This window comes from Phyllobates terribilis, unplaced genomic scaffold (genome assembly GCF_046119375.1).
Source record: "Phyllobates terribilis strain yellow unplaced genomic scaffold, ASM4611937v1 Scaffold_11__3_contigs__length_659146591, whole genome shotgun sequence".
Classification (NCBI taxonomy): domain Eukaryota; kingdom Metazoa; phylum Chordata; class Amphibia; order Anura; family Dendrobatidae; genus Phyllobates; species Phyllobates terribilis.
This window is the reverse complement of record NW_027362771.1, coordinates 433,985,375-434,004,552: the sequence shown is the minus strand read 5'-3', so window position 1 is coordinate 434,004,552 and position 19,178 is coordinate 433,985,375. Positions and strand designations below refer to the sequence as shown.

Sequence of the window (19,178 nt, the reverse complement as noted above, 5' to 3'; positions counted from 1 at the left end):
GGTATAGATGCCGCAGGACGTATAGATGCCGCAGGACGTATAGATGCCGCAGGACATATAGATGCCGCAGCAGGTATGGATGCCGCAGGAGGTATAGATGCCGCAGGAGGTATAGATGCCGCAGGAGGTATAGATGCCGCAGGACATATAGATGCCGCAGCAGGTAAGGATGCCGCAGGAGGTATGGATGCAGGTCAATTTCTACACACGGGTTAGCCATTTTTATTTTATTTGCATTTTCTTCACAATACTTCCCCATTTCCCATTCACAATGCTGTCAGTATAAGACGCACAGATCTTCTGGTCTGTACATCCCCGCAGTGTGGGTGTTACTAGCAGTCTAGGTTTTCTGTGTTACCGTAGATCTCCAGCTATTTATAGTACAATGCCAATGATTCTGCTTTGATAAACCTCATCCACCTGGAGAGGAAAAATATGCATGAAAATGTTCGGGTGATTGATGAGCTCTGCTTTGTGCTCTATGGCACACATTCACATTGTGCACCACTTTATTCTAAGCCAAAGCTATGAGTGGAAGTAGCAAGAAAGTCTGTCAGACTGCCGTGTGTGAACACCGCGCTTACATGTAGGAATCCCGCCTGTAGCCTCTGTTATGTATGGAAGTGTTCACACAGTACTGCAGTGATTTCAGGTTTCCTATTGCCTCACCAGGCACCGCTATCACTGTCCGTGCTGTGGAGCATCCTGTAGAGCTCTACCTGCTGGGCGTTATAGTCCCCCGACTGCCCGTACACGCCCTCACGACACAACCTAGGGTTCCCCGGAAGTGAAGTGTGGAGTTTTGTAAGACAGCGGGCTGCCGCGCATGCGCACTTAGGAAGCCGATGTGTCGTTAGTAACCGTGTAGATGCCGGGCTGGTGGTCACGGTAATGGCGGAAGTTGTTGGTATTCTGGAAGCTGCGAACTTTGCTGCCATAAAGCATAAAGCACAGAGGAGGAAGGATGCGGAGCAGACGCCGTACATAAACCACCCCATAGGTGAGCAGTGGCTGTCAGTGTCACTGGTACCGCAGCGCGTCCATGTGCCGCTCATCCAGTCATCGCCTGCTGCTATACACGGTCAGCCTGCCGGAGTCATGAATGGAAAAGTGGCATAAACACCCTGTGATATATATATATTTATTAGAGAGAGCTGCACAGAGGTGCTAGGCTTCTCCTCTACAGGTTTGAGTTTGAGTTGTTGCCCAGACCCAGGAGCTCCCCATCCAGATCATTCAGCATTATACTTGGGAGATCACTATAATTGCATCTGATATGTTTGCAGAACATCAGATCCATAGGATTGACTACTAATCCACGGACTTATAACACAAGAGCAGGACTATAAGGCCAGGGACACGAGCGCCGATCCCTCATGAGAAAATCAGGCTGATTATGATAATGTCACTCTGATCTGAGTGTCATCTTACCGTGATCCGATTGTTTCGCATGAGAGAATCATAGCACAGGTGCAGAGAAGACTGAGAACTTAATTTTTCCATTCTTTGCGTACACAGTAATCGGACTGCACTCGGATGACATCTGAGTTCAGTGCGATGTATTACACACACCCATAGACTTGGATGGGTGCGTGTGGTCCGAGTTGCAGAGCAAGCTGCTATTGTTTTCTCATGCCAAATCAGTATGCGAAAACAAATTGCAGCTCTGCAGTGTCCCATAGTATAACATTGAGCCAAGTGATATCTGATAAAAACATCACATAGCACTGGTCCGTGATATACAGTCGTGTGAGCAAGCCCTAACCGGGTTTATTTATGCCACAAATTCATCAAAGCGCCGGAATTGTGGTGAAAATCACTTTGAAGAGTTGTGCAAAAAATGTTGCGACTTATGTTTACAGCAGTTTTATGGCCAGGCACAACCAACAGCTCGTCTAATTCATTACCTTACAACGGAACGCTTACTCTAATTCATGACTGGAGTAAGATTTATGGCCGGGCACTTGCCACTTTTCAGATGTTCTTCATTCATTAAGAACTGTGCGCCTCTTAAGCTACCTCCCCACGATCAGGAACCAGCAGCCCATATTTTAGCTGTGTCCAAAACGCTGCGTTCTAATGCTGCACTTGCTTGTCAGTACATGCGGATCCGCTGCATGTAATTACATTCAATTGGTAAAAATCCGCAGCGGAGACTAGCGTTTCTGGCACAGCAATAGCCATGCTGCGGCTCGTAAACCTGCACCACAGGTGAGTTTACAAAGCGTCAAATAGAAGCACAGTGGACACAAGATTTCTAGAAATCCCATCCACTGTGTTTGTACTGTAGGACGCAGCACAGGTGAGCTGTGTCCAAAACGTTGCTATTCCTAGTCGTGGGCACATGCCCTCCATCAGGAGCATCTGACTCCAGCACATCCCCTCATCAAGACCGGTGTGAACATCGCCAGACTTGATGAATCGGGACCTGTATGTTTTATGGACCCAGACACAGTCTACTACGTCTGAGTGTCCGTCTCCAGTAGGCATACATGCCCGAAGATGATGCACGGCAGAGCGCACATTCACTCTGTCAGCACCATTACCGTTTACAGCCCATCGGCGCAGATGTCTGAATCCCATCGGGGCCACTGAACGGGTGCTGGAACACTGTGAAAGCACTCTTAGAGATTAGCTGTATAACAGGGAGGGTATTTTATAATAAAGCAAATGACAAAAGTGGTTAGGGTGTAAGGTTAGATACTTAAAAAAGACATTACACCAGACCAACCCTTTAATTCTTAGAAAACTTCAGTATCAAGGTAAAAGGTTGGAATACAATGAGATTATCTGTTGCCCGGCCTTGTTGGTGAATTCCAGATAACACAGAAGTAACGAGGACAGGTGGTAAATTCAATCACTGTATAAATCATGGTTACAAAATGTGAGAAAATGTCTTGTTAGAATACCAAGAAGATTAGAAAGATAGGGGAAGGTTTAATAATGGGAAAAAGTGCACATATTATAAAATACTGCATTTTTAGCACAAGTTATAGAATTGAAATTAGTTTCACCCAAGATTATACACATTTTAGTCTAATATTGCACTTCGCTAACGAGTCGTCCTTATAATGTGTAATGTATGACTGCATGCCCTTTTATATTGTAGGGGTCGCCAGAATTCTGTCTCATGAGGCTGGAATCAGTGATGTAGCCGTGCTGCAGGTAAACCTGTGCCGCATTATTCATTTTTATGTAGAGTCTGTCTTTTATAGCATTAGTGCAAATATATTGTTTGTTGTTACAATATACACATAGGGCTGTGTTCACACGTCCGCTTGAGCCTCTATCGTCTGGTTTTGTCATGTTCTGGTTGCCCCATTTATTCCAGTAAAGTAACAGACATCCCTATAGTCAGTGGCGTCCGTCCATCACCGTTTGTTTGCGCTCTGTATCAACTATGAATTCCATCCTTCTAAATAGAACAGAAGGCAGGATCCTGCGTGCCCATGTGCACCTCGCCTTATCCCATTCTAAAAAGTGTCAGCATATCACCACGATGGAATAAAGGAGGAACATTGCTGCTTTACTGCTGAAGCTCAATCGCTACCTTTTCCTGCTCACTAAATGTACCGCACTCCTGCAATACAGGAAAGTGCAGCCTTGAATTATCATTAAAGGGAATATGTTATGTCCCCATCCCTTGTAACCAACAAATATAGGGTTAATCTGCAGGTTTATTACATCACAATGGTGCCCAGCTGTAGTACCGAAAGCACGGCTAGCAGTAGAAAATTAACTTTATTCCTCCCGGGAGACGCCGGCGTTGTCAGTCGTTCTGGTGCGGCTACAGTCACCACTAAGTATACAGTGGTGAACACGGCCTGGCACTTTGATTGACAGACGACTGTACAGCATGTGTGTGCAAAGTGAGCGGTCAAACTGGTGGGACTTGTTCACGAAGTGGTGACTGTAGCTCCTGGCACGCCTTTATGACTGAAAGCCGGTATCTTCTGAGAGGAATAAAGTTTGTTGTCTACTGGTATCCATGCTTCCAGAAATGTGTAAAAAAACAAAACAAAAAAAAACAAAAGCACAATGGGCATGAGAACTGTAAGGCCTCTTTCACACGTCCGTGTGTCCGGTACACAGCTTCCACATGTACCAGAGACACTGACACACATAGACCCATTCAAATGAATGGCTCTGCGCACATGTCAGTGTGTTTCCACGGACTGTGTGTCCATGTGCTCCACACGCTGACATGTTCGTTTTTGGCCGGCAGCACGGATCACATGGACCCATTCAAGTCAATAGGTCTGTGTAAACGTACCGCACACGGATGCCATCTGTGTGACACGAATCGGCGCTTTGGAATCAGTATACAGTTAGCGCTGTTCCCAAGCGCCGGGTGCTGAACGCTGCCCTCATCATGGTTCCCTGCTGGCGCTGCGATCAGCACCAGCAGGGACAATGATGAGGGTAGTAGTGTCTGCTCCCGCAGTATCCATGTGTAAAAATCCATATACTCACTTGTCCTATGTGTCCCCCACTGTAATCAGCTGTTCGTTGAGGCTGCCGTGTGTTAAACCAAACCGATCATATATTGATTTGATACCTATCAATATCTCAGTACTGGAAAACCCCCAGTCTTCTTTCAAGCACCAGTCAGCTTTTCTCTATCTGTATAGAATATCCCCATATTATAGATTTTCTTGCATATATACTATATAATGGTATTTTTTTGCTGAGTATTAGATTTGTGGTCTCAGAAGTAAAACGATCAGAAACATAAAAGCCCTCAATGTTGTTGGCTTCACTCGGGTACATGGACTATTCTGTGATGTAACGCAGCACCATGGACTTTACTAACCAAACGTCTCCTTATGTCACTACTTTGTTTCCAGGCAGCTCTTCTACATGACACAGTTGAAGATACAAACACAACGTTCCTGGAAATTGAGGAGAAGTTTGGCCTAGAGGTCAGGCGGATAGTGGAAGAGGTGACTGATGACAAGACTTTGCCAAGGATGAGAAGGAAACAGCTGCAGATAGAGCACGCGCCCCACTGCAGCCATAAGGCCAAGCTGGTCAAATTAGCCGACAAATTGTACAATCTGCGAGACCTGAAGCGCAGCACTCCGAGAGGTACTGGGCCGCATCGCCCATACAACGAGCGCTAAATCAGTTTTAGATATTTTTATTGTTTGACCCTTTGTAGAAATTGAGCAATTTTGTTTAAAATCGTGACTGATCATTGCCTTTGGGTTACTTAGCTGACATTTCTGTCACTAAACAACCAGGAGCTTACCAAATGATGAGCATACAAACTGCATACAGATGTCCCTGGTGGGTTCTTAAAGGGGTTGTCCTCTTTGCTTTAACCTCTTCGCTGCCCGACGATTTTCTGTTTTTTTTTTTCCATTCTTTCCTGCTCTTCTTCCAAGAGCCATAACTTTTTTTTATTTTTTGGCCATATAGCCATGTGAGGGCTTGTTTTTTTGTGGGACAAGTTGTACTTTTGAACAACACCATTGTTCATATATGATTTTACCATATAGTGTACTTGAAAACGGGGGAAAATTCCAAGTATGGTGAAATTGGAAAACAAAAATAAGCCTTCACATAGCTCCAGAACCTGAAAAATGAAAATGTTAGGGATCTCGGAAAATGGCGACATAAATTAATAATTACATTTTTTTTTTTTTTTTTACAAATTTCTGAATTTTTTTTCACTACTTAAATTAAAAAAAAACTATACATGTTTGGTATCTGTGTACTTCTACTGACCTGGGAAATCATTTTGCCAGGTCAGTTTTGCCATATACTGAACATGGTGAATAAAAAAAAAAATTGTGGAATTGCATTTTTTTGCTCCCTGAGTGGACATTTTTAATGATATCATTTTGGGGTAGATACAATGTTTTGATCGCCTGTCATTGCAATAAAATGCAATGTTGTGGCGGCCAAAAAACTTAATTTAGCAGTTTGATTTTTTTTTTGTTATTCTATTTACTGATAAGATTAATTTATTTTACATTTCGATAGATCAGACATTTCTGAACACAGCGATACCAAATATATATATACACACACACATTTTTTTTAATGGGGCAAAGGGGGGGGGGTGATTTTAAACTTGGACGGGATGAATGACGCGTGTTAAATCCTGCTGTCAGTGATTGACAGTGGGATTTAACTGGTTAACAGCCTTGGGCAGTGCACTGCTCCACCCGCCACGGCTGTTAGAGGCACTTGATGGGTGATTTAATCAGCCATCAAGTGCTTAGAATCAAAAGCAGGGACACTACCTTTGACGTACATGTACGTCTAAGTAGTGAAGAGGTTAATTAAATGCATGTATTTGGGACTAAAAATCATTTTGAAATTGCGCTCCATAAAAATGTACCTGCTGTTTGCCTTCTATAGCCGCTGTGTTTTGCAGACCACATCAAAGTTGAATGTGCTGGGAAATCATGAGACTGTAAAAGCCAAACGGTGCAACATTTTTAACCCAACCCAATTGCAAAAGCAATTTTTATTCCAGAATTATATGTGTTTTAAGCATTTTTTGTTGTCTCCAAAGGTGGACAAACCCTTTAACAGAGGCTCCTAGTGCTGAAAAGCAACGGTTATATATTATTTACTTTTTATTATTTTGTCGTCAATATTATTATTTTTGTTGGTCTCAAACCTAAACTTTTTTCTTTTCTTCTTTTTGTAGGCTGGTCAGAAAAGCGAGTACAAGAATATTTCCAGTGGGCATTCCAGGTTGTGAATGGTCTACAAGGCACCAATGTGGCGATGGAGAAACATCTGCACCAGTTATTCAAGGAGAGGGGCGTTTCAGCCTAAGTCTGCTGTATGAGAATTCACATGTGCACAGGAGAAGGGCAGCATGCCGTGTGTCATCCGTGTAAATGTATGATTGTACAGCACTGTTCCCCCCCAAACAAACCATTGGTGTAATCAGGGAGGACATGAAACTACAGGTAGTGTTACTTAAAGGAGTATTCACATCTCCATGATCCTATCCCAATATGTAGTAGGTGTGATAATAACAATATTAGCAAATACCCCCAATTAGAAATGTAGTATAGTATTTTTGATTTGCCATGTCTCTTTCCTCATGTGCAGGCATCGCAGGACCTGATGTATCCATGGTTACGACCACTAGCAACTAGCTAGCTAACTGACTTTATCAGTGGACGTAACCATGGATACCTAAGGTCCTGCGATGCCTGCACATGAGGAAAGAGACAGAGCGAATCAGAAATACTACACTACATTTCTAATTGGGGGTATTTGCTAATATTGTTATTACACCTACTACATATTGGGATAAAATCTTGGAGATGGGAATACCCCTTTAATGAAGTGGTAAAATCATTTGTCAAAAATGCAGTTGGACTGCGACATGTAAATTCCCTACCATTAAAGCTTTCTAAGCTGATTGGGGATAGTAATATTCAGCTGCTATTTATTACCCTCAGATCTGCTGCTTAGCTGCATTTTCTACTCCTTTCCATTAGGACAAAGCTGTGATCTATGACTACAGCTCATCTACAGTGCTTACAGGAAGCCAGGGGTAGTCTGAGACACGCCCTCTGTCTTATCATTGGTTCCACCATCCCTTACCCTGCAACTCTACCTCTTCTGATTGGCTGCTGTGTACAAGTCTAAAGCAGGATCACCAGAAGGTGGCTACATATTACTGATAAACCACTGTGAAATAGATCATTGCCCCACATATAGTAAGGGGTATAGGCCAAGCTAAGGGAGGAACCTGTAGGATTGCTTTAAATTCTTACTATTGAAAATAGTAGTGTCATAGACAACATTAATAAAATGACCTTTATATGAGGCCTCATTCACACATGTATATTTTTAACTAGAATTGGGATTTGGTTAAAGGGGTTTTCCACTAGATTTTAACTAACGCTTATTTGGCCTAATGGGTGTAATAAAAACCAAAATCCCTATTGAGTTACCAATTGGTCACGGGACAGCTGCAACCAGTGGATATTGATGAAAGCAGTCCAACAGGAAACACAGCTCTGCGAGCAGAGGAGTAGCGCTTCTCAAGGGGGTGCGGGTGACTACAGACTTTTATTATTATTATTGCAACCCCTAAGCCAAAAATAAAGCAGAAGGGAAGTATGAAGAATTTCCAAATACTCCTTTAGGATCCACTACTGATTTATGAAAAATTTTCCAAAACAATGCTGTGTAAATTTGTTTTGGGTTTTATTAGAAACAATAATTGAGCTCAATGAAAGAAAAGTCTCTTTAATGTTTTTTGTTCTATATGATCCACTCACTTTTTGGGAAGAAAATGATTGACAATTGCATTCAGCTGCCCAGTGCAGAGCCGTCCTAAAAGCTGGTAGTCTCCATTTAGGTTGGTGTTCTTGGGCGCACTGCACGTACAGGACATTTCTTGCTTGGCACACTGGAGACACTGGGGTTTAATGCACTGGTAGAAAATAAGTATGTGGACAGTAAAGTCAGAACTATAGTATACTGTTTTTTTTAATTATTTAAAAAAAATACATGCCACTTTACAACTCTTGCTGCCTTTGCAACCACAAGAATATTTTTCTATTTGTTTTGAATGTTCTAAAATCTTAAGTGGTACCATATAGCCACTGGTGGGCACATTTCTCTTAGAATTTTACTATATATTCTCAAGTTTGGCCAGTTATCCCCCATCCCCATTCTTATAGGAATGTCAAAGACAAGACCATCTTTGACGCTCCCATTATGAATGAATGGAGTGTTAGAGTGCACGATCAACCACTGCTCAAGGTCACACCTGCAGAGCCCCGATTCTCGAGATCGTTGGCAGTCCCACCATTCAGACTCCCAGTGATCAGGAAGTTGTCCCTATTCCAGGGATAGAGGATAATTTCCAAACTTGGGAATATACCTTTAAGTAAAGCCACGTCAACTCCTGAAAACCCCTGTACCCTAAATGCATCTTATTAAAAAAAAAATATATATATATATATATATATATAAAATATATTTTTTTTTACAACCCCCACACCCCCCCCCCCCCCCCCCCCTCTCACACAGCGGTAAAAATCCACACACAATTCTTAGGGCATTCAGTGGGTTTTCAGAGCTGCAGCGCTCTAAGGGTATGTGCACATGGCATCTTTTTCAGGCAGATTGCTTCTTTGAAAAACTTATCAGAAAACGCTCAAGAATATACATATGCATTTCTAGGTAAAAACCATGTGCTGTGCATATCCTCATCAGGTTTTTGAACGTCTTTTAACCACTTCAGTTTCTAAAAACGCCAAGAAGTTAAAAGAAGTGATGTCCATTCTTTACCGCCTGAAACTCGCTCTGAACTTTTCAATACTAGCCAATGGGAAAGCTGAAAATCTGCCCGGACGTCTTTTGGAGCGTTTTGCTTAAAGGTAAAAAAAAAAAAAAGAAAAGAAACAAAACGCTAGTGGTTTCTGGATTATTCAATGTAGTGAAACAAACTACAATGAAAAAATAAAATTTTAAAAAAAAAAAAAAACACAACGTCATAAAGACCACGAAAAAGTCCTCGGGGGAAAAAAAAAGCCCCTGCTGCCAAAACTTTTGGAAAAAAACTCTGGAAACCATCAAAAAAAATGACACTAAAGACGCTTCCGGAAAAAAAGATGACCGGTTTCCTGACGCATCTTTTATGTGAAAAACTGGGCGGGTTCACCCGAGTTTAACAGACGTGTGCACTCAGATTTGCAGCACAAAGGGTTACATTCATAGCAGATCCGTGGCAAAATATCCACACAACACATTCACTAATTAAAAATACATTTATTCTAATGCAGCAATATTTTGGAAAGTGAACCAGGTCTTTACAACTTTTATAAAAATGCATTAATATGATGAGGATAATGGTCGTAATTCTGTACATTATAATAAATCAGTACTAACTTAACCTTTTATTATATTATGAGCCAATGGATTGCCTATAGTTTAATGAATGAATTACAGATAATTGATAAGTAATATAATGCTGCTTGTATAATGTGATATGAAAGAATATATGTAAGTGACTAATAAAAAGAATGGATCGATAATTAGATTCATATGTGATCTTGATTTTCCTGAATTGTGTGATTAGCACTAAAGAATGAGGTACAAACAGGACAGTATCTTTCATACATGTACAGGGTTTTATGCTGAACTAGAATAAATATTGTGGTCAAGGCCGATATTTGAAGAATGAAAATATAATAATGAAATAATGAAAAATCTGCTCAGTGGAAGCAATACAGGTAAAATAACCAAGGGTTATCATTATCTTGTTAAATGGGTAAAATTGAAAAATCCTTGTAAAGACAAGTAACTTTGCACTTTACCTCTTAAAGGGGTTGTCTACTACATTCACATTCATTTCCTTATCCATAAGGATAGGTCATCAAATGTATGATTTGCCGGGGTCCCACATGCGGCACCCCCGCCGATCAGCTGTTATCAGTGCCAGCGGCCGCCGGAAGTACTTACCTGCGGTGCTTGGCCGTCAAGGTGTAGTGGCCGGCGTGGGGTACTGCACATCCACCTCCCATTCAATTGAACTTGACGGCCAAGCACTGCAGGTAAGGTCTTCTGGCCGGCTGCCGCATTTCCTGTTTTGGAGACACATTGCTTTAAGTTTCCGGTCTTGACGCTTTGATGTCTTCCTTGGTCTACCAGTATGTTTGCCTTTAACAACCTTCCCATGTTGTTTGTATTTGGTCCAGATTTTAGAAACAGCTGACTGTGAACAACCAACATCTTTTGCAACATTGCGTGATGATTTACCTTTTAAGAGTTTGATAATCCTCTCCTTTGTTTCAATTGACATCTCTCGTGTTGGAGCCATGATTCATGTCAGTCTACTTGGTGCAACAGCTCTCCAAGGTGTGATCACTCCTTTTTAGATGCAGACTAACAAGCAGATCTAATTTGATGCAGGTGTTAGTTTTGGAAATGAAAATTTACAGGGTGATTCCATAATTTTTTCCCTCTGCTTGGTCTGAAAAAAATTACCCTTACTGAGTACCACATTTTTTATCTTGATTTCTTTTAGTGTTTCTTAAAGCCCTAAAGTTGCCATTTGAAATGACTTAAGTTTTGTGCCATGTCTGTGATCTGCTTTTTTTCAACAACATTAAACAACTGAATGAACATCCTCCGAGCCTGGTGATCCCATAAGTTTTGCCAGGGGTTGTATATGACGCCTTTAGTTCAGGTCAGGTAACCTGCAGTTGGGGCAGGAATTGCTGCCACAATATGAATTATAAAGTACCATCTCCATACGGTTGTGTGAATTTAGCCTGGAGTTAAGGAGTTACTGTATGGTCAGCTGTGGTGAAATCCCACTAAACATTTGGTGTTCTCAAAACTAAGAAAGATTCCAAAACACGTGCCACCTGTATCCATTGGACCACATACACCCAGCATCTGCCAATGATGTTCTTTTGGAATAATCTGGGCCAGTGTGTGTCCACTTAAAATTGTCTATATACATAAAGGCTCATAATGTACAATAAAAAATTCTGTAATGCTGATTCCAGACGCTGCGTGTCCGAATCTCTGCCTGCCCGGATGCCCAATGATCACACAATTTTGAGACCAAATCTTGAGTCCATTGAGCGTCACAGTGCAAGGACACATGCAGCGAGACGCAGCGTCTGCGACCAGCCCAACTTTCTAATATACCGTGTTTATCAATTTCGACATATTTATTATACTTATATAGCGCCATCATATTCCACAGCGCTACACATACATTATCATCGCTGTCCCCATTGGGGCTCACAATGTAGATTCCCTATCAGTATGTCTTTGGAGTGTGGGAGGAAACCCACACAAACATGGGGAGAATATACAAACTCCTTGCAGATCTCTGCATGCTGTCAGTAGGTGGCTAGCACAAATTCATGGCCGGTTATAGGACAGCTCCGATGTACAGGAGCTCAAAAGCCAACCTGGAAACCTGCAGAAACCTTACAATGCATCCGGATTAGACAGAAGCAGATATCTCCCTGTACACAGGCCTAGCGTTCTGTACATAATGGTGGATGACATTCCCAGCATACAGTACTGCGCAGCCATTCGGGTCTATAACCCGCATCATCCCCCAGGCTACAACTTTACTGCACGACTCGGTGGTTGGCAATGATTACTGACACTACTGGACAACTTCCGCTTGTTTCCGTTTCCATGGTGACGCACACTTCTTTGGAACGCATGATTGAACCGGAAGTCGTACGTTCAATTTTTGTTCCCCTGTGGGATGCTCCAACTTTAGTTCCTAGCGGAGATCCAGCCCCGTGCTTTCTCACGGTGTGGAGTCACGGAAGCTCCCGTGGAGGTGAGTGCAGGGGCTGTGTTCTGAGGGGGGAGCATTGTTCTGAAATTGGGGCTCCTAGGGGAAGCAATATTATGTACGTGGGGCACGGCCGGAAGTCCGCTCCCACATCATGTAGCGCTGTCACCTGCTTATCTCTGCAGTATACTGACCTGTGTCTGTGGGTGACGTCCCCTGTATGTACTAGTGCGGGGGAGCAGTCGCCCATAGCAACCAAGCAAAGCTCTTCACTCATTCTAACCAGTGCTGGACAATGATAGCAGGAATCTGGTTGCTATTGGCAACTGCTCCCCTCCCCACCTATCCCTGCATTGTAGACATCGCTGTCTTCTCATTGCGCCCATATCAGTAATAGCCCAGCCCGGTATATACGAGCAGGGTTCCCCAATAATGGGCGTCATCAGTGATTATAGAGGTTACTGAGCCGAGACTTATGTCTATAGACGGCTGGTGTCTACCCATATACCAGCGCTGATCATTGTACGCTCAATGACCCGGTCACACGGGCAGACTGGACTGTACGGGGCAGTAAGATTGTTGGTCAGATCCCTCAGTCCTTGTATGCTTGTTGTCGGCGATCCTTCTTGTGAAGAACCATTTACCCATTATTGGCATTAACTGTCATCAATATGGCTTCATTTACATTTCCTATAAGAATATCCGCACACAACTTATTCAGGCGACGAAAAACATAAATTTTTCAAGTCAAGACTCTTCAGGAAAGTCTCCTTTTGTCTGGTGTTTTGTAAACCATAAGAGTCTTTTTTTTTATTGTTTTTTGTTGTTTCTTAAGCACTTTTCATCGTTTTTTACTTTTGGCTCTTTGGGTTTCTTTTTTTGTGTTTTTTCAGCGTTTTATAGGTAACTTTTTTTTTATTACTGATGCTTTTTGGTCGTTTTTTTAACTCCCAACAATTAAGAAACCTCTAGCGTTTTTTTTCCAAGCAAGAACGTTGATAAAAATCTAAGAAAAAGAAGCTTGGGCATAGGTTGAGCCTTCCTATTGACTTGTATTGTAAAGTATAGATTGTCTTCAGAGCAGAAAGCGCATGAAGAATGGTCCGGTCACTTCTTTTAGCCACTTGACGTCTTTGGAAACCTGAATTGATTAGAAGACGTTCAAAAGACTGAAAATATGTACCTAGAGATGGATATGTTCTTTATTTTGGGCAGCTTGTAACACTTTTTGAGGTGCGTTCTGGAGCCGACCGGATCCAAACACATGTTAAAAAAAAACGTTGTGTGATCATACCTTAAGAGGTTGTCCACAACTTTAACATTGATGGCCTATCCTTAGGATAGGTCATCAATGTCTGATCGGTGGGGGTCCGACACCTGGGACCCCCACCGATCAGCTGTTCTCAGTGTCCTTGGTAGTCGCACAGCTCCATCCACGGAATAGTGATTGTGACCAGGTACTGCACATCTGCCCCCTATTGATTTTAATAGGTGACAGATATGCAGTACCTGATCGCAGCCACTATACAGTAGACAGAGGCTGCGAATCACCGGTGGACACTGACATGAAGCGCGTCTTTCAGGACCGCTGCATGTCAAATTCTCTTGCGGAGTCGCTAGTCTCCGCAACAGAAATTTGACCACTAGAAAGTATTGAATGCAGCAAATACGCATGGTTCAGTGAACACATCTGGATTTACCTGCGTTCAATAGAATGCAATGTTTTGGACGCAGCAAAAAATATTCGTCCGAAGCGCTGCTACGTCCGGATGGTGGGCAGAGAGCCTAAAATGTAAAAAAAAAAATGGCATGGGCTCCCGCGTCAATTTTATAATCAACAGAGGGAAAGCCGACCGCTGTGGGCTGATATTAGTAGCCGCGGAAGGGGCCATTAGCCAAAAATGTTCCCTGGCTATTAATATCAGCCCACAGCTGTTTGTTTAGCCTTTACTGGCTATATTACAAGGGGACCGCAGAAAAAAATTAACTTGTGGTCCCCCTATAAAATATAACCAGAAAAGGCTAAACAGACAGCTGCGGGCTGATATTAAGAGCCAGGGACGGGGCCATGAAGACTAGTCCCCTTCGCGGCTATTAATATCACCCCTCAGTCCCAGAAATGGTGCATCCATAAGATGGCGCTTAGCCTCCGATCTTCCCACTGCCCTGTAGCGGTGGCGAGTGGGGTAATGGGGTTGGGGTTCACGTCAGCCTTGTATTGGCGGCTGACGTGAAGCCCAGGTTAGTAATGGAGGGTGTCTATAAGACGTCTAGATTACTAATTGCATAGTAAGGTTATCACCGCCTTTTCAATAAAAGACATGGCCGGAATAAAGTATTTTAATGAAATAAAAAAAACACATGGTTTTAAAAAAAAAAATTATTGCACTCTATCTGCAAAGCCCTCGATCTTCTGAAAAAAAAGTAAAAATAACAAACAACCATATCCCTCACCTGTCCGCTGTCATGACGCAGTCCACGTACCGTCAACGATTGACCCTCGGCGATCCGGGTCACTTCTACAGCAGTGACATCAGCAATCACTGATGTCACTGCTGTAGAAGATTCAGATTAATTCATCGCACTCTCTGTATTGGGATATGCAAAATTCATTTATTTACACACAAAAGAGGTTAACAAACCAAACGTGGGGGGGGCGACACTTATAAGAGAAGACGTTTCGGCCTATTGGGCCTTTACTCATTTCTGTCGCTACTGCAAAATAAGAACAAATCTGTCAGTGCAATGCTAGCAACAGACAGTGAAGTCAAATACAAAAGTTCCAATATAATTTACAGTTGAACATGACGGTAGAGGAGAGGGGGGGGACTGGGTAGCAGTGAAAGGGAAATGGAAAGAGTAGGAGATCTATACACATAGTGAATACCATAGAATAGCACAAGTTCCTTACTTGTTAATTGGTTTGTGTGTAAGTCAGGCAAAGATAAAGGTGAAGACAGCAATGTACGCTGACAGGTGTAAAATCACTCTTGTCAGTGTATATTGCTGTGCAGGAGTGACGTCACTGGGGTTCATCAGCTGATCAGCCCCGGTGAGCTCACCACCATGGGAACATTCTTCAGACTGTCCCCACGGTGATGTCACGTGAGCGATCAGCTGATCGCTCACATGACAGCAGGTCCTGGCAGCGCAGTACACTGCTGGGAGCGAGCGCTCTCCCTGCAGTGTTCCGCCGGGGGGAGAGAATCACAGAGGACCAGGAGAACATCGGGGGCGCCGGACAGGTGAGTATAGTGTTTGTTTGTTTTTACCACGGGCAGCCTACTGCTCCCCCCAGCCACACTGCTCTCACTGTTATCAGCGGGAGCGGCGGTCGGATGAGAGGAGTAGTAGTAGTCCTCCTCTGCCGACCTCGGTACCACCTGCAGCGCGTTTCCGCCGCAAACTCGCGTCCATTGGCTTTAATTGAAACACAGCAATTCCGCAGCTATGCGGATTTGCTGTGGTTCAATTCAAGTCAATGGGCGCGAATTTGCGGCGGAAATGCGCAAAGAATGGACATGCTGCGTTTTTTTCTGCAATGGCAATCCTGAGCGGAAATTTCCGCATCATGTGCACAGCACATCAGGATTAACATTGCTATAGCTGGCAGACCGGTTGGCAAGCGTTTTCGCAGCGGAAAAGCGGCAAAAACGCTTCGTGTGCACATACCCTAAGGGACATCACTAAGCTTTCTCAATGTCCTGAACCGTAAATCTGACTAGTCACGCCATTGATTCCCGACATATTAGCAATAGAGAACACCTGTAAATATTTCCAATATTTCTATTAAAAGAGGGCAATAAAAATCTAAGCGACATAAGAGAATTCATTATTCTTATTACTGAGCAGTGTTATTATAAACTGTATGTAAAAATTTAGTGCCGAAGCCAAAGATCACAGGATGTGACTGCAGGGAAGAATGTGTATAGAAAATGAAGAGAAATAAGTCAAAACATTAGTGATTTATTACTGATCACATTTTAAAATAATCCAAGCCACACCATTCATGTGAGCATGGCTCTGTCAGTTTTTGAGATGCCATCCGTCCAGAGAGTCCTGGACAGTCCGTAAAAATAGGGCACTTATTTCCCCGTTCATATAAAAAAATGCATCTGTGATTTTTTTTTTTTTTTTTAAAGCTGGAGACTTTTACAGAATATTATGATTGTAATTATCATCATTTTACAGTGAATGCAGCTGATGTCTACATATCAAAATTATGGGCCGTAGACATGAATCAACTTTAATCATAATGATTTATTATGTTTTTCTAATATGTCTGAAAAAAATGTTGGCCGGCCGTGATTTTTTGATAAATTGTCCAGAAAAAAATCAAGTTGTCAACCCTGTGTCAGAGCCTGGCCAAGTACGCTCAGTATAGAGAGGTAAAACGCTCGACAAGTCACAGCCAGCACTGATATTTGGTCATGATGATAGTAAAATATTGTATTTTGTGCTGTTGAAATAAATTAAATAAATTAAATTATGGATTTATATAGTAATAAATCTACTGCTCCCATATTCTAAAATAACCATTTAAGAGAAGGGCAAAGCTAGATGACAGGTTTCAAAGTTACAATGGTGTCCATAAGGCTTGTAATTTAGATTTCCCAGATATAAAATACATGGCACAAGGTAGGAAATGCACATTCAATACTTGACATATCCAGTGCAAAGTGTCATTAGGCTAAATAATAACGGTGTGTGAAAATAGGAATTGTTAACATATTGTTGGGCTTTCTCTTTTAGGTGGGCTAGAAAGAGAGGGCAGTGATGGCATCAGAACGACTCGATGCCCCAGAGCTCCCTGACTTCACCATACTGAAGAGGGTGGCGCGAGACCAGCTTATATATCTTCTGGAGCAGGTCGGTGTCTGTGCACATCTAATACGATGAGTAGGCTTCATGCGTCATACCATCATTTACAGGTTGAAAAGAAAACGCCCCTTGACGCAGTCTATGGTTTACGACAGTCTTCATCCGGCACTTCATGGGTGGACTGTATACCAGGGTTCCCCAACTCCAGTGGAATTATTGCCTATGTGGGTGATGCAGTTATCACCTCTGCAATACTAAGGAAATCCTGAAAACATGATCTGTTGGGGAACACTGCTATAGACCAATACATATAAGTGCTCTTTGACATGTCTGGATATTTTCGGTACTGGAAAACCAGTACCGGAGAAATCCGTGTCTATGTGTATGATATGTGTGGCAACAGTGTGCCACATCAGTATGACACGTACCGGCTCCTGGTAATCTGTGGTACAGTTAGCGCTGTTCCCAAGTGCCAGGTGCTGAACGCTGCCCTCATCATTGTCCCCTGCCAGCGCTGTAATCGGCACCAGCAGGGGACAATGTTGAGAGTAGTATTCTGCTCCCGCTGTGTCCAAAACCTGTAAGAATAAGAAGAAAATTAAAAAAATCCTTATACTCACCTGTCCTAAGTGTCCCATGCTGTAATCCATTTGTCCGCACACACTGAGGAGCAGAGGAGAACGACTCGCTCCAGCGAGTGGGCCCCTGACCTGCGCTGAGCTCACCAAGCAGTGTCCTGTCACTCAGTGAGCTCAGCGCAGGTCAGGGGAGTATAAGGAGTTTTTTATTTTCTTCTTATTTTTGCAGGTTTTGGACACAGCGGGGGCATAATACAACTATCAACATTGTCCCCTGCTCATGCTGATCTTAGCATCGGCAGGGGACAATGATGACAGATGCCTGCAACACCCGGCTTTTGGGAACAGCACTAGTTGTACCACTGATTCCCAGGCGCCAGTACGTGTCACACGGATGACATCCGTGTGTCATCAGTATGCACGTGTGCGGGACGTTTTGCGACCCGTGCTGCATGTTTTGCCCACAGACATACGGTCCATGAAAACACACTGATGTGTGCACTGACCCCACAGACCACTTAGGCTAGTATTTTTTTAATCCATCCATTTTTCCTTTTTTTGTGTCTGGTTTTGTGAGGGCATATGTATGGCTTCCTTATTATTATTATCAATAAGTTAGCTTTTGGCAGTTTTACAGATTACCTAAAATGGCCCAATGTTATGTGTTTTATCCTCAAACGTATCATTTGTTATAACATGTGCCTCAGTTTTAACATCTATGTACCGTATATATTTTGCTTACAGCTCCCTGGAAAAAAAGATTTGTTCATTGAACTCGAGTTGATGAGTCCATTGGATCGGATTGCCAATGTCTCAATATTAAAGGTACCATACAATATATTTGGGGTGGAACATTATAAGGGTTGGTTGGCCACTGGACAACGACTTTTAATGCCCTCAATGTGCTGAATAAAATTAGAAAGAAAGCATACTTACCTCCCTGACCAGCGCCTGGACATTAAAAATGCTTCCACCAGTGGACAACCCTTTTAAATGAATTTATGGTGGCTTTAGACATTTTGATAAATCTGATTATTATATCAATTATTTGTATTATTATAGCAACATGATATAGACAAACTGTATAAGTTGGAGAACAAGCCCATTTATACCAACGCTGATCAGTAAGTAATAGTTCTTTCTCTTTTTCTTACATATATACTGTATATTCTATGACATAAATCTTGAAGTATTAATTTTCCTTTATTTCCTTAATGATATTTTTTTCTTTAATACTAAAAATGTAATTAGGATATAGTGCTGAAGCAGATATTATATCTGATAAGAAAAGACCTGTTTTTAAAAGGAACCTGTCTGAAAATTCATGTTACCCAAACAACAGGAAGAGTGAACAGATGCTAGCTGCCTTATTGACATGTGTATGTTTTAGGCCACGTTCACACATTCAGTATTTCACATCAGTATGTGTAAGCCAAAACCAGGAGTAGGTGATAAATACAGAAGTGGTGACGTGTTTCTATTATACTTTTCCTCTGATTGTTCCACTCCTGGTTTTGGCT

The 19,178-nt window shown here is 42.5% G+C and overlaps 2 protein-coding genes across 2 annotated transcripts in view; both read left to right on the top strand.

Annotated features, from left to right (window-relative positions):
* Positions 1-791: 791 nt before the first annotated feature.
* Positions 792-7,015, top strand: HDDC3 (HD domain containing 3). Its single transcript, XM_073650851.1, has 4 exons — positions 792-1,000; positions 3,110-3,165; positions 4,848-5,088; positions 6,665-7,015. Exons 1-4 carry the CDS (start codon positions 892-894, stop codon positions 6,793-6,795), a joined length of 537 nt encoding a protein of 178 aa, XP_073506952.1. The 5' UTR covers positions 792-891; the 3' UTR covers positions 6,796-7,015.
* Positions 7,016-12,181: 5,166 nt separating this feature from the next.
* VPS33B (VPS33B late endosome and lysosome associated) overlaps positions 12,182-19,178 on the top strand; it is a 43,201-nt gene continuing 36,204 nt past the window's right edge. Inside the window, exons 1-4 of the mRNA XM_073653206.1 lie at positions 12,182-12,304; positions 17,012-17,128; positions 18,403-18,483; positions 18,721-18,782. Coding sequence (XP_073509307.1) covers positions 17,036-17,128; positions 18,403-18,483; positions 18,721-18,782 — 236 coding nt within the window. The 5' untranslated portion in view covers positions 12,182-12,304; positions 17,012-17,035. The remainder of the gene's footprint in view (positions 12,305-17,011; positions 17,129-18,402; positions 18,484-18,720; positions 18,783-19,178) is intronic.